The sequence below is a fragment of the Podarcis raffonei genome, chromosome 2 (assembly GCF_027172205.1).
Source record: "Podarcis raffonei isolate rPodRaf1 chromosome 2, rPodRaf1.pri, whole genome shotgun sequence".
NCBI lineage: Eukaryota > Metazoa > Chordata > Lepidosauria > Squamata > Lacertidae > Podarcis > Podarcis raffonei.
Genome location: NC_070603.1, coordinates 23,438,933 through 23,457,278, shown reverse-complemented (window position 1 = coordinate 23,457,278; position 18,346 = coordinate 23,438,933). Strand labels below are relative to the sequence as shown.

Genomic DNA, 18,346 nt, shown 5'->3' with positions numbered 1-18,346 from the left:
GATAGCGCCCCGCGTGTTTTCTGGACGCGGCTTTTCGCGGGTGCAAAGAAGATCTGGCTCAGGCGGCAGCATCCGCAACATCAGCATCATCCCCGAACGAGCTCCCCTCTCGCGCGCCCCCTTCCGCCTCTCCCGGCGAAGCGCAGGCAAGGCCCGGCCACGTGACCCGCTCCGGCCCTGCCGCCGCTTCCCTCCCTCCCTCCCCCCTGTCGGAGCGGAGCGATCCGAGGCAAGCAGGCGAAGAAACAAGATGGCGGCCGGCGGCGATCCCGAGCGGGACGCCGGCCCTTCGCATTGAAGCCCCTCGGCCCGAGCGGCTCGCCGGAGGCCCTCCTTCCCCGGCGAGGGAGGGGGGCGGGGAGGAAGAGGGAGAAAGAGCGCAACCGCCCGCTCGGAAAAGCCACCCGAAGGCCCTCGCGCGCACACACAACACCTCCCCCCTCAGCGCTCTCGGCCAGCGCCCAGCGATGCGGGGCCGGCGAGGCAGGCCGCCCAAGCACCAGCAGCCTGCGGCGGCCCCGGCTCGGGCGAGCACCCCGGCTCCAGCAGCCCCGCCGCCGGGCCCTATCGGGGGACTCCGCTCCCGCCTGAGGGGCAGCAGCCGGGGCAGGTGGGCGGCCTCGGCCCAGGCGGCCGGGGCTGCAGGGCCCAAGCCGAGGGGGGCCGCTGCCCAGGCCTCCCCCTCAGTCAGGGGAGGCGGCAGGAGGAAGGGCGGCAGCGGCAGCAGCAGCACCCCTGGCGGGGGAGGCAATAGCGGCCGGGGCAGGGGCAGGTCTGCTGCTGCTGCTGGAGCGGCGGCGGGAGGAGGAGGAGGAGGAAGCCAAAGCAGGGCGCCCGCCGCCGCCTCAGGTGGTGGTGCTTCTTCCTCCGCTCCCAAGAGGAGCGGCCGCAGCAGCCAAGTGGTTTACGACGACCATGAGAGCGACGAGGACGAGAGCGCCGTGTCCGACGACGAGGAAGGCGAGTCCGGGGAGAAGCCCGACTCCGGGGAAGACGAGGCCGTGGCGGAAGAAGAGGAGGAGGAGAACGACGACGACGACTCGGATTACCCCGAAGAGATGGAGGAGGACGAGGACGACGACGCCAGCTACTGCACGGAGAGCAGCTTCAAGAGCCACAGCACCTACAGCAGCACCCCGGGTATGGCGAGGGGTAGGTGGGGTGAGGGGGGTCGCCCCCCACTTGTTCCACCCCGGAGCCCATCGCGTTAGGGAAGGGGTGGTGGACGGGTTTTTGCTTTGGGGGGGTTAATGGGGTGGTGCTGAACCCCCCCTCCGCCATGGGGATGCGCGCTGCAATGGGGGCAAGATGTGGGGAGAAGGGAAGCGGGGGGCTCCTGCAGGAAGAGGGCAAGGTGCGGGAAGCCACAGTGGCAGAACTTGAGAGAGAGAGAAAATAAATAGCAATCCTGGGCTACTTGTTGGCAGGAAGAGGAGATGGCAAACATGGTCTGAGAACAGGGGTTCCCAGTTAGGGGCCCCATCCGTTGCCTCCCTTCTCTCTAATTTTTTTGGTCATTTTTGTGCATGGTAATATCACACATTTTATGGCCTGCTGTTGTTGTTTGTTGCTGTTTTTAGTGCATACCAAAACTCCTTTGCTTCTTAGGGACTACCCTACATTTTGTGCAGGGAATCAACATGTTCCAAAGCGGGGAGCTTTTCAAGTGGCTCTTGAAAAATAGGGGGTCATTAGAATGGGGATCCACGGGATCCACTGCCCCATCCCTTCCTTGCCCTACCCCCCAACTATTTTTTTGTCTTTTTTTGCATGGTAATATCACACATTTTAGGGCCTGTTGTTGTTGTTTGTTGCTGTTTTTAGTACATACCAAAACTCATTTGCTTATTAGGGGCTGCCCCACATTTTGTGCACGGAATTGCTTTGTAGAGGCAGCTACCATGCAGTTATCAACATGTTGCAAAGCGAGGCTGGGGTGGGGTGTCCGTGGCTCTTGAAAAATAGGGGCTCCTCAGTAATCAGCTAATTGGGAACCACTGTCTTGGAAGAATAAATTGGGGATGAGCGAAATAGCAAGGGAAAGGGAGCGCGTGTGGGGCACGCATGTGATGCTTGGGGAAGGTGGGGGAGTATCTTGCAGACTCTTGACTTTGTGCAAAACTAGGGGTTGGTGTTTTTGTTTACAAAGGAAAGCAGTGCGTTGGGAATAGAGATCAAATTATTGGCGGAAGCGCAGTATGGTTTAAATCATAGCGTGCAAGCCCATCACATGTATTTGTAGTAATTGAAAACATTCAAATGGATATCTTTTTCTTTCTTTCTTTCTTTCTTTCTTTCTTTCTTTATTCATTTTCATTTACCAATTTTTGTTATGCAGCAGTGTTTGCTTCCAGCTTGTTTTAAAGAGAGCTTGTGGTTTTTAATTTTACGGTGACTTTGCCAGTTCAACCATTGGAAGAAATTATGTTCAACTTTTTTATAACAAGTTTTAAGAGTTTGATTGTAGTATGGATCATGCTGAACTACTAGCATTTTAAGAATGTTTTGTGGGTTTTATTAAAAAAGGTAAGATTTAATTCAGCAAAATATTATTGCATAAAATCTTACATGCTTAACTTTCCTTACTTGGTGGCAACTATTTTTATATACTTGCATGTATTTTATCAAGTACGTAAACAATCAGGATTGGGACTTGTATATTGGTAGATGTGAGTGATATGACAGTTCTGTGCTTTTACAGTTTGACAAGGAAAACCCCAGTGTGGAATATTGAAATAGCTTACATTTTACTAAATATGCCTGTACACTACAGTGGCTGTGTGAAAGTTATGGGGGAAATCGGACCCATTTTTCATCTATATCACAACATCAAAAGACACACTTCTCTATATTAAAATGGATTTTGAGTTTTCCAAGAGACGGTTAATTTTGTTTGTTGTTAAGGTGCTTTTATAAAGGCAAGCTTTCCTAATTCACAATATGAGAGTGAACACTGTATGAACAAGTTTAAAGTTTTGTTTAGCTGTAATGGTTCCTAGCTGTGGTTTTTCCCTTCACTGTGGCTTTTCAATGGCAAGGGATTATTTCATAGTACTAATAATATTTTTCTATATCAACAACATAGGAACTGAATTTTTATTCAAGGAGACCTTCATAATTGTTCACCTGTAGAAAAGCAAATGTTAGTGCTGTTTAGTTTACTTCTAAAGTGTATATTTTAATTGGATATGATTCAGTTTCTGAATGCAATTGCCACAGTTCTAAAATGTTATGTGTTAATGTTAATCAGATCAATTCAGAAACTGAATCATACCCAAATTAAAATATGTATTGTTTTGTATCTAATTTGTGTTGTATGCTAACATTGTGCCACTGATAGATATTTGATGTCTTGCAGTGGAGATGACTTTTTCACACACACACACACACACACACACACACAGTGATTATTCTAACGGTTTTTAAAAGAGTTAAGAGTTGGTGTTAAGGGTCATTCTATATCAAGTGATCCAATCACATTTACCTTACCATTTTATATTGCTTCCACTTTCAGTTTCCTGAAAGTAAAGTGGTACCTCGGGTTACATATGCTTTGGGTTACATACACTTCAGGTAACAGACTCTGCTAACCCAGAAATAGTACTTCAGGTTAAGAACTTTGCTTCAGGATAAGAACAGAAATTGTGTTCTGGCGGTGCGGTGGCAGCAGGAGGCTCCATTAGCTAAAGTGGTGCTTCAGGTTAAGAACAGTTTAGGTTAAGACCTCTGGAACGAATTAAGTACTTAACCCGAGGTACCACTGTAGTGTAAGAGACAGTCCCAAATTTCAGTTCAAAATTTTTTATCCCATCCTGTTTTTTAGTTATGAGGGTTTGAAATTTCAAAGAATTGGCAATTTTGGTCTACACAAAAACCTTACAATCTCAACCTAGATTTGAGATACTGTATGTCAAAACTAAAAATACCAATCTCTTCAGAACGTCATTGGCTTTAATATGACATGTCACATAATATGATATGTCACCTTACTTTACATTTTAAAGTTAAGTTACAAAATTTTAAATTTTAAAAAGTGATTAAAAATAATATGTTCAGAAATTTCCAAAAAATGTATTGATTATTTAATGTTTCTAAGCACTACCTGCAAAATTTCATCAAAATTTCTCAATGAGATCACATTAATTTATATATAAGGTACATACATGTCTGCCTTACTGGGTTCTATTTAGGATAAATGGGTCTTCTTGGAGTAAAATATAACAGAATAAACTAGGCTTCAAAATATAATATCAGTTATTTTTCAGGCATTTGAAAAGCTAGTCAGCCTTTTCCTTTAAAAATGTGTTTCAAGGCAGCGTGATAGCTTGCTGTTGCTTGATAGAATTAACGCTTTGAAATAATTCTTGTTTGTACTTCATTTCATGATCTATCTCAATTCTGAGCTGAGTTCTTAGTTTTTTGCCCGGCAAGGCCAAAATTTTCAATGTATTATTATTTTTAATTTCCAACCCTCATAGCTCAAAAACGGGATGAGATAAAAAATTAAAATTTTAGATTTTAACTTAGTTTTGATCATTCAACAAGTACAAAATATTAAGGAAATTGGATAACATAAGGTAAAAAATATATATAAAAAAATTGATCACTTGACACGGAATGACCCTTAAAACAAAACAGACAGATTTACTTTACATGTATTTCTTGCGGCTGCTGCTTCTTTCTGACAGTTGGTGTCAGGCTTTCCTTGTTTTTACAATGGCCAATGATGGTCCATCAGTCGGGTTCAGTAGCTACTTATGTTTTTGTTGTCCTGGTTCATCAGCAGCGAGGTGGTATACACTTGTCAAATCATGCCTGCCCTGCTGCTCCCCTCTTTGCTCAACAAGGAGGAACCAAACCAGAGCACTGGCCTAGAGATAACAAGAAGCAACATAATGCTAATCCACTGCTCTAGTTTGTTTCCTCCTCATGGGGAACAACTGAAGAGTAGGGCAGGTGAACTTGAACGGTGTGCACCTGCATTCTGCTGGCTTCTGGTATGACATGGTTTGTTTGGCCCTACCATAATCTTTTGGTTGTGATGGTGTACTGGATGGCAAATACTGCATCCACCTATTGACCTACTTGGTTTACGCACACCCACATACATAAACACACCCTAGAATGTGTGTTGTTAAAGTGCTATAGAATCAGTGTTAGAAACTTAGGTGTATAAGCTAGGCGCCAAATGGCTCCTTAAACCGAGGTTGCAGTTGCCAAAATGGAATTTCTAGTTGCCATTTTGGGGCAAGACAGCTCTAAAGTCTTGTTTTCCAAATGATGGACTGACTGATTGATTCTCAGTTAAACACATGGCTAGTTCAAGACGACAACCTTGAGCTAGGCTAAGAGCTTTGAGACCTTAAAGAAGAAAAGACTGTCAGGGACAGTCCATGTATATGTTGGCCTATTGTGATGTCTTAATGGTGACCGCTCCTGCTCAGGCTGCACAGAAAAGGCAATTTGGTTCCAGAAATGCATTCCAGTTGTTCAGATAAAATATAACGGATAGAGTTCTACAGGATGGGGTATTAGTGTGTGAAAACAGTCCAGATCCAGTAATCCTCAGATGGTGGAGATGTCAGGCGCCATCCCAGGCATCTTCACTTGGTCACAAGTGGTTGAACGCTACTGAGAATGTGAAGGGACGCGGGTGGCGCTGTGGTCTAAACCACAGAGCCTAGGGCTTGCCGATCAGAAGGTTGGCAGTTTGAATCCCCGCGATGGGGTGAGCTCCTGTTGCTCGGTCCCTGCTCCTGCCAACCTAGCAATTTGAAAGCATGTCAAAGTGCAAGTAGATAAATAGGTACCGCTCCGGCGGGAAGGTAAACGGCGTTTCCGTGCGCTGCTCTGGTTCGCCAGAAGTGGCTTAGTCATGCTGGCCACATGACCCAGAAGCTGTACGCCGGCTCCCTCAACCAATTAAGCAAGATGAGCGCCGCAACCCCAGAGTCATTCACAACTGGACCTAACAGTCAGGGGTCCCTTTACCTTTACTGAGAATGTGATGTTTCTGGAAAATAATTCTGAGTAAAGTGGAGTGACTAATAATTCAGAGCAGTGGATGTTTCATTTTGTAAAATTTACATGAGGCATAGGCAAACTCCGGCCCTCCAGATGTTTGGGACTACAGTTCCCACCATCCCTGACCACTTGTTAGGTTTTGTTAGCTAGGGATGATGGGAGTTGTAGTCCCAAACTTCTGGAGGGCCGGAGTTTGCCTATGCCTGATTTACATTATGCCAATGAGCACTGTACAACAGTGGCCCAGTGATGTGGTAATATGTGCCTTATAGACTTGCAAGCTCTTTCCTTCCCTGCTTTGCATACAAGTTCTCCCTCCGTTTGCTTTTCACAGGCAGTGTTAAGACTCCTTCAAACTAGAGTTTGTTAGAAGGCAGCTTTTCAAAGTGCTATTCAAGCTAACCGTGGTAAGTGTAAATGTCGATGGAGAAATAGCACATCTTGGTAAGCAGAGCAGGGGATTAATGTGCAAGCTTGTAGGTGATTCCAATCTCTTACCCACGGTTAGGGTAAGGATTAATATTTTTTGCAACATTACAAAGCTTTAGTAATCCATGCCGTGGCCTCAACAATGCACTCCTTGGAAAATGGTGTAAAGGCTGGGGATGGAAGAAGAGAGCTGTTTAAAAGTTACACTTTATCAACTGGTGCTCTATTCACACTAATATGTTGCAGTTGTCATTCAGGATCACAGTGGGCATGGTTATGCCTATTGTTGATTAAACTTCACTCACTTTGACTGAAAAACTCCACCAATGGTTGCACGTCCTATGGTCACATCACACAGAATTAGTAGGGCTTCTGCCAAAAGTGGGCAGGGATGCCTTCCAGTATTTGATTACCTTTTGCACAAGTGGCATGTCAATTGTAATATATATCACTCTGCGCTGAGCTAAGGTTAGGGGTGCTGCTTTGTTTACGTTGTATGCACTCTTCTGAGGTCCGATGAACCTCCCCGAGAATTTTCATTGCAGAAGTGAAAATGCTCTTCATAATCCATGAGTTGGTTAGGTTTACGAGAACACCCAACTTAACTGTCACATGACATAAATCGGTAGGCTTGTAATTAAAGCTTTCATTCAAAAAAAGGCTTGGATTAAATAACAGTTTATTTGAATAGGACTCCAGCCCATTTTGGCCTTGATTGCACTCCTCTTACAAAATCAAATTCATAGTTTCAAAGTACTCCTGGCCTTGGCCTTGTTTTAAGATGCCACCAGAAGTGCTTTGGCTGGTGCATCAGCTTTTCCATTCCTCTTACAGTCACTGTCTGGCCACATCCCTTTGTGCATTAGTTATATGCTTATTGGGGCATTCTCTGTGACAATACCTAAGAAGTTAGCTTATCTTCCTCCCTCTTTGTATTTTGCCTGGAATTGAGGACGTTTCTTTTTAAACAAGCCTTTGTGTCTGCTGTTGCTTTATGTAATTTGTTTGTTGCAAGCTCCAGCTCTTCCTCCTTTTTGTTCTTCAATGTTGCTTTTAGTAATGGTTTGTGCAATGGTTAGGTTTTTTAAAAGGTGGATTATTATTTTATTTTTGTGCTTTTTAAATACTTTTGTCAGCCGCTTTGAGCAACTTCTTTTGGAAAGGAAAAACAGAGTATAAATTTTAGTATTTTGGTATGAATGAATTAAAATAAACCGCACCTCAGATGGTGGCAGGAGATGAAGCAAGGCCTCATTCGGTAGTTACATTAATGCAGGAGAAGGCAGCCCATAAGGTACCCTTGATCCATGCAAATCTTGCATGGCTTGTGGTTTGTAAATACCTTAAGAGTTTCTTCACAAGATCACTAGAAAGTTTATTTTTAAATGTAGGTTGGCTATCTAAGAATACTTGTAACCTGGGTAACTTGTGAAAGGCGACTGAAAAGACGGTACAGATCAGAATATCAGCTCCTTTTCTGAACGTGTGGGGGGAGGGGTGCATAATCAATGTCTTAAACTAACAGTAGTTAATGTTACTCACAGTTCGTTGTTCTAGACATCTTGACAAACCACATTTTTCCACACTGAAAGCTTCACAATTTCTTAATGACAACCCAGGAGGGGGATGTGCGTTTGTAAACCTTAGTTTCATTGTGGCTTGTTCATGTCATGCTAAACTAGGCATAGGCAAACTCTGGCCCTCCAGATGTTTGGGACTACAATTCCCACCATCCCTAGGTAACAGGACCAGTGGTCAGGCATGATGGGAATTGTAGTCCAAACATCTGGAGGGCCGGCGTTTGCCTATGCCTGTGCTAAACCATGGTTTAGCATGGTTTCTTTGCAAAGAATGCATGTATATTTTTAGCATTTGTGAGCTTTCATTCCTTGTGTGTGTTCCATTAAAGAGATTTTAAGATTACCTTTCTTTGTTGATGACCAGAAATCTTAGTCTGCTAATCATTCTAGGACTGATCCTCAAACTATGAGTGGCTTGGTATTCTGATGTGCACATGAGGCTTTGAAATAACATGTCTTCAGTGTATATTAAGATAACATTTTGTTTAAACCTGCTGCTAATCCTATCCAAAGACTGAAAGTGGATAACTGGTAGTGTACCAAAAGTAAATAAAAGCATGTAAAACAAGCTGAAGTTCACAGAATGAAATCTCATTCATTCATTGCAGACTTAGCCCTAGCTGTCAAAATGCAGAAGTTTTAAACTTCTTGCAGAATTTCTGAAAGATGTCTAAAATGCAGATTTGATGATTCGCCAGGAGTGCAGTTATGGGAAAACCAATAGGCATTCCCCTTTGTATATATATTGCACTTGATGTGCTGTTTGTGATGATAAAGATTACAGAAGGTCATACAAGAGGAGGCAGAACTTAAAAGTGCAAGAAGCAAATACATATTTATATAAGTTCACATTTATATCGCCTAAACTTGGCATTAGATCTGAAGTTTAATTGCTCAAATCCTAAAAGAAAATTTTGCGTATAGTACTCATGCAGGTGTGTGCCTGGGTACACATTTCCCTTTGTACATCTTCATCTTGTTAAACTGGCTGGGTATATCTCTGTATATCAGGGAATGTGCATTCTCATTCAGGACTTTCGTGTAACTAAAGCTTCATCCAATCCAGTATTCCGGTTAATTGAAAGATTTTTACAGTCTTTAGCCTCCCATCAAACTTAAGAAATTAGCCATGATTATATTGTTTTTATTAAGCTTTATATGGCAGACAACCCTGTTGCTAACAGTTCTCAAATTTGGAACCCTGATAACCCTGTCATGTCCTGAAGTCCATTACACTAAAGACCCACAACCAAACTAGCCCTGTAATGTGAATTAAATAATAACTTGGAGTGCTTCTTTTCAGAGCTTTGCTTCGTGAACCAGTAGGGCAGGTGTTGGCTCTGCCATAATTTCTATAGTCAGCTGTAGCAGAATTTAAAGTGCAGAGTCATACCTGTGTTGAGTGTATGTCATGCTAAGTATCTATGCTCCCCCCCCAACAAGATATATGCAGTTTATCAGGTTTAAATCAGGATGCATTCTGTTTCCAGGTTAACTGTAGAATTCCCTCTGCACAGAATTGCATCTGGCAACTTCACTGTATAGCTTTTGGCAAATGCTGAAGATGCACCTCTTTACCTTGGTCTAAGATGTGTGTTTTCAGGATCCACCCTATTCTTGTGACTGACGTTTGTTTTAATGATTGTTAGTTATGAATTTTAAATTGTTGTAACCTGCCCAGGGACCTGCTAGCAAAGGGCATGTGATAGTACTAGCAACAATAATAACAGTGGTAAAAATATTTGTTGGTGTTTTTGCTTATAAATTGTGAAATCTGTTCTGTTCTGTTACCATGTATGTGTAGTATAAAGCACATGGTATGTGAACTCTCAAAAAGACCTGGTTCACACACTTAGCTGTTGATGATTTTTAAATTATTGAATATTTCATGGCTGACAGCTGAATGTATGAACTGAGTTGAGTCTATTAAAAATCATTGTGTCTGAGGCAATGAGACACAAAATATAAACTCTGTAGGGTTGTTTTTGCTGGGACTCACACTTGTAAACTTGGCAGTTGCTCAGTTCTGAACATGCACCAGCTCTAAGTTTGACCTCTTGATTTCTAACTGCGCAAACGTTCCAGTACTACAGAACGTGCACATGTGAATAGGACATCCCTGACCAATTAAGAGCTATTATAGCTTTCTCATGTGATAGTCCTCACGTGATAAGCCCAGGGAGCTTTATTTTTGTGGGGATTGATAGAATTGAAACACAAGATTCCCCACTGCAGTCTGTCCCAAATTTTGCAGTAATTTATTGACAAATCAATACCTTGAATAATTCACAGGCACATTACAAGTGCAAGATGGATGTAGTTGCCTCCTCATGAAAAAGTTCATTATCACTTCAAGAAAGTGATGGTTTTTTAAGAATTATTTTAAAGAGTTATTTGGAATAGTCTTCCCCCACTGACCAAAAACTAAGAATGTCAGAATATTAACTTTGGAAAAGTATATGGTGCCATGGACGTGGGGTGTCCTCCTAAGCAAGGGCTGTGATGGATACTAAGGTTTAGGAAAATGGTGAAAGCCACCAGGCTTATTATGTCTCTTAGGCCAGCATTTGATATCTTAGCCAGACTTTATTTAAAATGGAAAACTACTGAATGTCATTTGGAGCAGTTGAACTGGATTATTATTATTATTATTATTATTATTATTATTATTATTATTATTATTAGCTTTTCTCACAGAAGTGAACTAAAGCAACTTTCAAACACATCATAAACACTAAAACCAAATTTAAAAAGCACAACCAATGAAAACCTAACCAACGCATCTTTACAGATAAAGGACTGGTCTTACAGATCCTGTTGCACTAAAATAGGCCGCAAATACTTGAAGCCCTTCAAATTAAAGACCAAAAGCCCTGTTTTTTTTAAAAAAATATTATTTGCTTGGCTCCAGTGTTGGAAATTCCGCAGGTACCAGGCACGTTTTGCTACAGGTGCGGGTCCCGTTGAGACTATGGAGATTTCTGGGTGTCAGGTTGGCGACCACCATTTAAAAAACCTCTGCCTTAGTTCATAGTTAATACTATTTCCGTTTCCCCTGTGTGTTACTTCTTCTTGCATACTGGGGACCAGTGGATTGTTGTAAGAGCAAGCTACAATCAAGCAATGTAGTTGAGATCATAGAATCAGATAATTGTAGTGTTGGAAGGGATGCTGAGGGCCATCTAGTCAAACCTTCTGGCGAATAGATACTCCGTTGTGGCAACCGTAACCTAGAGCCCAGGTGCCATTTGGCACCTAACTTATATATCCGATTTTCTAACACTGCTTGGCTCCTAAGGATCGATAAAAATGGCACCATGGGGAGACCACTGAAACGGCCCATTTTTGTGTTGTCCCCTCATTGGAAGCATGGACTATGCCTGATGCTCCAGAATAAGCTTTGAGTAATCTGAAGTAATTGTTGAGTGAACCTTGAACCATCTAAATAAACAATATTGGTAGTTTCAAAACAGCACCGCCAATGGCATTTCCCCCTTCCTGTGCACTTTTAATACACACATACATTATATGGATTTCAAGAGTTCTTTAAGAAATCAGTAGCCTCTTTTACCAGTTAAATTTTGTCCTCATAGCGACCTTGACATGACAACCATTTGTTATTGACAGGAGTCCAGTGAAAGATTAGAAATAAATCTGGGCCAAGTGATTCACTCAACAAGTCATTCATTCATTTTATTTGCATGCTGCTTTCCCACATAAAATTCATTCTCAAAGTGGTTTACAACAAAGGAAACAGGAAAACATTTCAAAACCAAACAGTGCAAAAATAATTTCGTAATAGCCCAGCAAAACGACACAGTAGCAAATATAATTACGTACAGAAAATAACATTTTAGTACTATAAATATAACAAAATTACATAACGACCAGCATCCAATAGCAAAAATAAAAAGGGAACCTCTCAGGTTTATTGCGTCACAGTGTTCTTGCTTTATCTGATGCTTAAGTGCTTCTATCTAGTGATAACAGGTTGCAACTAGAGGAGAGGAAGAGTCTCTGGGAATTTGTCATGAGAGATTTTAAAAGGGGGAAAAAATAACTTCTGTACCTAGAGAACTTGGTTTGTGTCAAATTGTCCAAAACTTTTGAGTTTAAAAACAATCGATCAATAAATAGGGTTTCTACTCACTTTTAATTTTCTTTAGAAAGGCTTTGGATCCCACAGCATTTGCAACTAGATAAAAGTAAAGGACCCCCGGACGGTTAAGTCCAGTCAAAGGCGTCTATGAGTTGTGGCACTCATCTTGCTTTCAGACCAAGGGAGCTGTCCACAGACAGCTTTTCCGGGTCATGTGGCCAGCATGACTAAATGGATTCTGGCACAACAGAACACCATGGCAAGTACCAGAGCACACGGAAACTCTGTTTACATTACCTTTACCTATTTACCACTACAGTACCTTGAATATGTTTAAGTGTTTTGCATCTCTAGTTGTTACGCTACTGCTGTGAAATCTAAAGAAGAATTCAAAACTACTCTGAATTAGACAGCTTACGTATTGCTTTTTTGTGATCAGAGAACATTGTATAAAATATGGATGAGTAGCTTCAGCAAAAGAGAGATATAATTTAAATGGAAACCATAATCCAGGGTAAACTGTTTTCTAGATTTGAGTGTATCAGAATGCAAACTGCTGCAATTATTATTTAGTAAAGTGTTCCTAGAGTGCTGTGATTTCTCCCATTTGCAGTTAGTAATATGTTTTTGTTCATCACTGAAGAGAAAACGGAACATTTCCAGCTTTTGCAACTGAATTACAGTTAGGAAGAAAGAAGTGTTTTGAATTTGTAGACAAATAGAGGGAAATTCATTTCAGATTTTACTGCAGCTGTTCACATTGCCACTTCACCTTAAAGAGCAAGTTGATTTGTAGGCAGTGAGGAATGTGCAGTGAAAACCAGAAAGTACAGCTCAAGCTGCCATACAGTCATGGCATATATGCATGTCATGCCGCCTGGACTGAAGCCCTACAACATCTGGGAAAGCAATATATTTATGTAATGTTTTCGTTGAACTGTTGAAAGCCCACAGATTCAGCAAACTTAAACAGGCGGCACAATGGCTCTGTAGAGCTCTTTCACTCATACCAATATCTTAAACAAGAAAAATGAACTTGTCTCTCACGTAATTGAAATTTAGGAGAGGAAACAAGATTTGGGCTTGGATTGTGCTCAGCTAAGTTCTGCTTGAGGTAGAGAAAAGGAGGTGGAAAGGCACTTTTGGCTGATTCCTCTTTTCCCCTGAAAATTTGAGGATTAGTGGTGTTGGAGACTACATGGGGAAGAGGGAATCAGATAAAATGGTTACCTTGTGGTGGTGATGGTTCTTAATTAAATATCTTTATTGCCCTTCATCTGAGGATCACAGGGCAGTTTACAATATAAAATGGTTCCTTTGAGAAATGGAAAGAGCCCTTCCCTTTGCAGAGGGGCAAGTTTTGTTCTAACCCTTGTAAATGGCAGGTGTTTTCATCAAAGGAAAGTCATTGGTAAAAGTGCAACACGCATGGTATGTTAGTTTCAATTTAAGGTAGAAGAATAACTGCCTATGTTGAAGTGCAAGTTCAAGACTTTTAAAATACAACTGTGTTAAGACCATTGAAGTGTGCGAGAAACGTCTAAACATGGTTCTTATTTCACATCACATTAATTGTATAATAAGTGAACCTCTGTTTCCTGTTGATCTTTTATTGTTCCTTTCTACTTACAGGTAGGAGGAGACAAAGAGTACATCGTCCACGTTCTCCAATACTGGAAGAAAAAGATGTCCCTTCTCTTGACTTGCCTAAATCCTCAGAGGACTTAATGGTGCCTAATGAGCATATAATGAATGTTATTGCCATCTATGAGGTACTGCGGAACTTTGGCACTGTCTTGCGACTGTCCCCTTTTCGTTTTGAGGACTTCTGTGCTGCTCTGGTAAGCCAGGAGCAGTGTACACTTATGGCAGAGATGCATATAGTGCTTTTAAAAGCTGTTTTACGTGAAGAAGACACTTCAAATACTACCTTTGGACCTGCTGACCTCAAAGATAGCGTTAATTCCACATTGTATTTCATAGACGGGATGACGTGGCCCGAGGTTCTGCGGGTTTATTGTGAGAGTGACAAGGAATATCATCATGTTCTTCCTTTCCAAGAGGCAGATGACTACCCCTATGGACCTGTTGAGAATAAAATTGAAGTCCTGCAGTTTTTAGTGGATCAGTTTCTTACAACAAACATTGCACGCGAGGAATTAATGTCGGAAGGTGTGATACAATACGATGACCATTGTAGAGTTTGTCACAAACTGGGGGATTTGCTTTGCTGTGAAACTTGCTCAGCTGTGTACCACTTGGAGTGTGTGAAACCACCTCTTGAAGAGGTACCTGAGGATGAATGGCAGTGTGAAGTTTGTGTAGCACATAAGGTGCCTGGTGTAACGGACTGTATTGCTGAAATCCAAAAAAATAAACCATACATTCGACATGAACCTATTGGATACGACAGAAACAGGCGGAAATACTGGTTCCTGAACAGGAGGCTTGTTATGTAAGTAAATGTTCTAAGCACAGTAATATTGGTGCATGGTGGATTTTCAAGAAGATGGGATTTGCTTTTATATTGGGCCAAAAATGTGTTTTTATCTCCATTCAGTAGAAATTGCACTGCGGGGGGGTGAGGGGCCAATGGCGAAATGAAGTGTCCGTCACTGAAAAATACCAGGCTCCTGCTTACAGTGTTTCAAAACAAAAGTTGTGGTTTAGAAACATAAGATCTGGTCTGGCAACAGAAAACTTGTGTTATCCTGTTAGTGTTTGTATTTAATGTTTTTTGAATGAACAAGCTTAACAGCAGTATTACTTTCTTTTTCTCCAAAGTGACAATTTTCTAACCCTGACAGTACTGCTGAAATTTTAGTCTTTTGTGAATCCATTCTTTCCTTCTTATCTTTCTCATAAACTTACAAATTCAAGCCTAGGCAATGACTTCATTTAAATCCAAATGCAACATAGCTGCTATGTTATGACCCAGGTAGTAGAGCTTAGTGTGCAAAGTCATTTTTTGTAGAGGCATGATTGCAGAACCCTGAGATTTAGAATGCATCAGAAAAGATTACAAATTGCTGAATATCAACAAAAGCCCAAGGGCCAGATCACTGATTCTTCTAAGAATAAAATTTTAAATACCGTTTATTTTAAGAGTCTCAGTTGGAAAAAGAAATTGCAACTCTGCTGACACCATTATCAGGCAACTAAGCAGCTTTTGCAGCAATGCAATTCTCACACCTCACACCTGATCTCATAAAACAGCAATTTGGAGTACATAGAAGTCAAATAAAATGAGTAAGAAACCCTGCCTGCCACCTGTGTTTCTTTCTGCAAATGCTGTCAGGCTACCATGGGGTGGTGATTCCATCCTGTCTGTAGAGTCATTAATATATTTTTCTGAGGTGATGGTAGGCACTTCAAGGCATTGTAAAAATGCTTTGTCAAGTGCGGGGTTTTTTCCTCATTACCACATGAACTGGAGGTCCCCATCCCTGTTCTAAATCACAGTTTAGTGTAATGTGAATGAACCCAGGCTCTGGGGCTCTCTTGCTCCCCTTCCTCTTCCCCTGCCTCTGGTGTGGCTATGAGGAAATGTTTTTGCTTCCTAACATAGCAGTAAGTTTTATGTACTCCTTGGCTGCACAAAACTAAATTCTGTGCAGGCCATCCAAATTATTCTCCAAGAAAAGCTAGATTCTGTAAAATGTATATATTATGCAAATGGACTAAGTTTGTATGATTTCCTTTTAGGTTAAATTAATTTATACTGCATTGGCTTCCTATTTTATAAAATCTATGCTGATTTTGCCAGTTGGGGATGGGTAAGGACTCTGAAGTCCCCATCCCCCCCGCAATCTTTGAAAAATCTTACTCTGCCTTTTCTGGCTTCTGCAATTTCAGCACCATTGCTTTTATACTTTCAAGAAAGTCTTTTACATGTGGAAACATCACTTTAAAAAAGAAAGAAAGCAGAAGCTTCCTTCTCGGGAAGGTGAATTTTGTGCCCACTACCAAATTCAGTGTTTTTTCAGTGGCATAGAGTCCTGAATTTAACTGACTGGTATTTATAATTTGCCAAAACACAAAAAGTTATTTCAGTTTATTATATAAATTGTATTTAATGCAGTAGTAAATTCTCTTCATTTTGAAATAGCTAAATGACACTCTGTGCTTTCTCAATGCATCTTCCTGTAGTAAAAACTCATATATGAGATCATCAGGCATGAAATCTCAGCTTGTATGAGGATTTCATACTACAGTGGTACCTTGGTTCTTGAACTAAATCTGTTCCGGGAGTCCAGTCGACTCCCAAAACAGTTCAAAAACCAAGGTACAGCTTTCGATTCGCTACAGGAGCTTCCTGCACTCAATCGGAAGCCGTGTTGGACATTCGGCTTCTGAAAAACGTTTGCAAATTGGAACACTTCTGGGTTTGCGGCGTTCAGGAGCCGATTTGTTCAGGAGCCAAGCCGTTCGACAACCAAGGTACCACTGTACTTCATATTTTGAAGAATCAACCGTTGGACCTTTTTTCAGTGCAAGGTTGCTGTCTTTCTCTGTAAACCCACATCCATTTGTAGGCATGTGATCTTACCACTAATGAGTACAGTAAATATCTGTAGAAAGAAAAGATGGCACTCTGGATAAAGCCCTTGTATTTTGATCATTTGAGAGGACGTATATGCTTCTCAAGGAGTTTCCTTTACCGTGAAGATAAAAAACTCCCATTGATTCCTACCAGATTCATTGTTGGCTTGCAAACAGCCAGTGATCTATTCACCTAGGATGAGCAAAAATTGCCTCTAGGCAACAGGGCAGAGAATTTTTTATGAAACTGAAAAACTTTTCTTTTTTTATTCAAACATCTTACACTGGTACTTGAGAAAAGGCGCACCATTAAAAAATTGTAAGCAGCATAGAATGGGCTGGTCTTCAATATGGCTCATTATTGCTTGTTTATAAGTCTGCTATAGCAGTATAGTGTTGAATATAGATAATAAAATTTTAGAGAACAACTCTTTACTTTGTTTCCTACAAGCATATGGCTATCATTAATGTCCAAACACAAACTGCATTTAGTCTTAAGAATATGATAGCAAGTAAATTTCAATCCCTGATTTACAAAGCTGACTTATTTTCAATTACTATAGTTAAAGATGAAGTGCAATTTAGAGTTCAGGTGTAATGCTGAACACTGGCTAATCAAGAATGGAAAAGAAAGCTTCTGACTGCCTCCTTGCATCTGTGCCAGTGAAGAATAATACGAATCTGAGGTAGACCCAAGGTGGATCTAAACATGGGGGGAAATGCTATAAATAAGTCAGAAATTAGATCGTTTTAACAAAAGAAAAAAATCACTATGGAAAACTGTGTTTTAAAATTTCCTGCTCTCTGACGCCATCTGGTGTTGCATGTTTATAGCGCATTCAATTTGCTGTATCTTTAGTAATGTAGCCGAGTCCCCTTTCTGTGTAAAGCCTCAATATCTAAAGATATTCCCTTAAGCCGTGTAAGAGGGGCTTGTTGAAAAATTCATTGGTTTTTTTTACTGAAACAGTGACAGTTCAGTGTCCCTGAGACTGCCCAGTGGTAAAACTCAAGTGCCCCGTCTTCAAATTTAGGCCAGACTCTTTGGGTGCTCCTGATACTTCTCCTCTGGCTAGACTTCTTTGATATTTTGATTAAGACTGCAGTGTAAATCTTTAAAGAGATAATTACACATACTAAATTTGCAGTGCACGCTAGGGAAATGAACTGGGGGTCTCCCATATCAAAGTCTGAATGGAAAATGCATGTCATCAAACTATTTACTTACTACTTTCTATTTTTCTATATGTACTGTATTCCACTTTTCAGACAAATGTTGCCCCCCCCAGCTGCTCACATCAGTTAAAAGGGATGGCATTGCCATCAGGTTTGCAGGAACACACAAGGAAAGGGAAATGGGAAAGGAAGGAGAGGGGGGTCAGTTGTCTAATGCCAGAACACAGTGGTGAGCTATAAGTGGGTGTAAGAGGGGGGGTGCAGGCTGAGCTTCCCTTGCTGGTATTCTTTATTGAGTACTAATGGGCATTTCTTTTTCCTTTGTCTAATAGATAGGGCCAGAGTGTTCTTTTCCTTTACTTCTGCATTCCCTGGGCAACTGGCAGTAGTTGCTGTGTTTCTCTGGCAGGTAGTGTGTGGGGAGGAAGCTTCTGAAGCCACTTCTTTTCTGGCCAATGAATGAGCTCAGCCTGGTCTTTCCCTGCCGTGATGTAGA

General features: G+C 41.5%; 1 protein-coding gene across 10 annotated transcripts in view; it reads left to right on the top strand.

The window, feature by feature from the left end:
- Positions 1-215: 215 nt before the first annotated feature.
- BPTF (bromodomain PHD finger transcription factor) overlaps positions 216-18,346 on the top strand; it is a 63,820-nt gene continuing 45,689 nt past the window's right edge. For all 10 annotated transcript variants that reach the window (XM_053375333.1, XM_053375328.1, XM_053375335.1 and 7 more), the window contains exons 1-2: positions 216-1,140; positions 13,765-14,587. In XM_053375333.1, the coding sequence (XP_053231308.1) occupies positions 468-1,140; positions 13,765-14,587 (1,496 nt within the window). In that variant the 5' untranslated portion in view covers positions 216-467. The remainder of the gene's footprint in view (positions 1,141-13,764; positions 14,588-18,346) is intronic.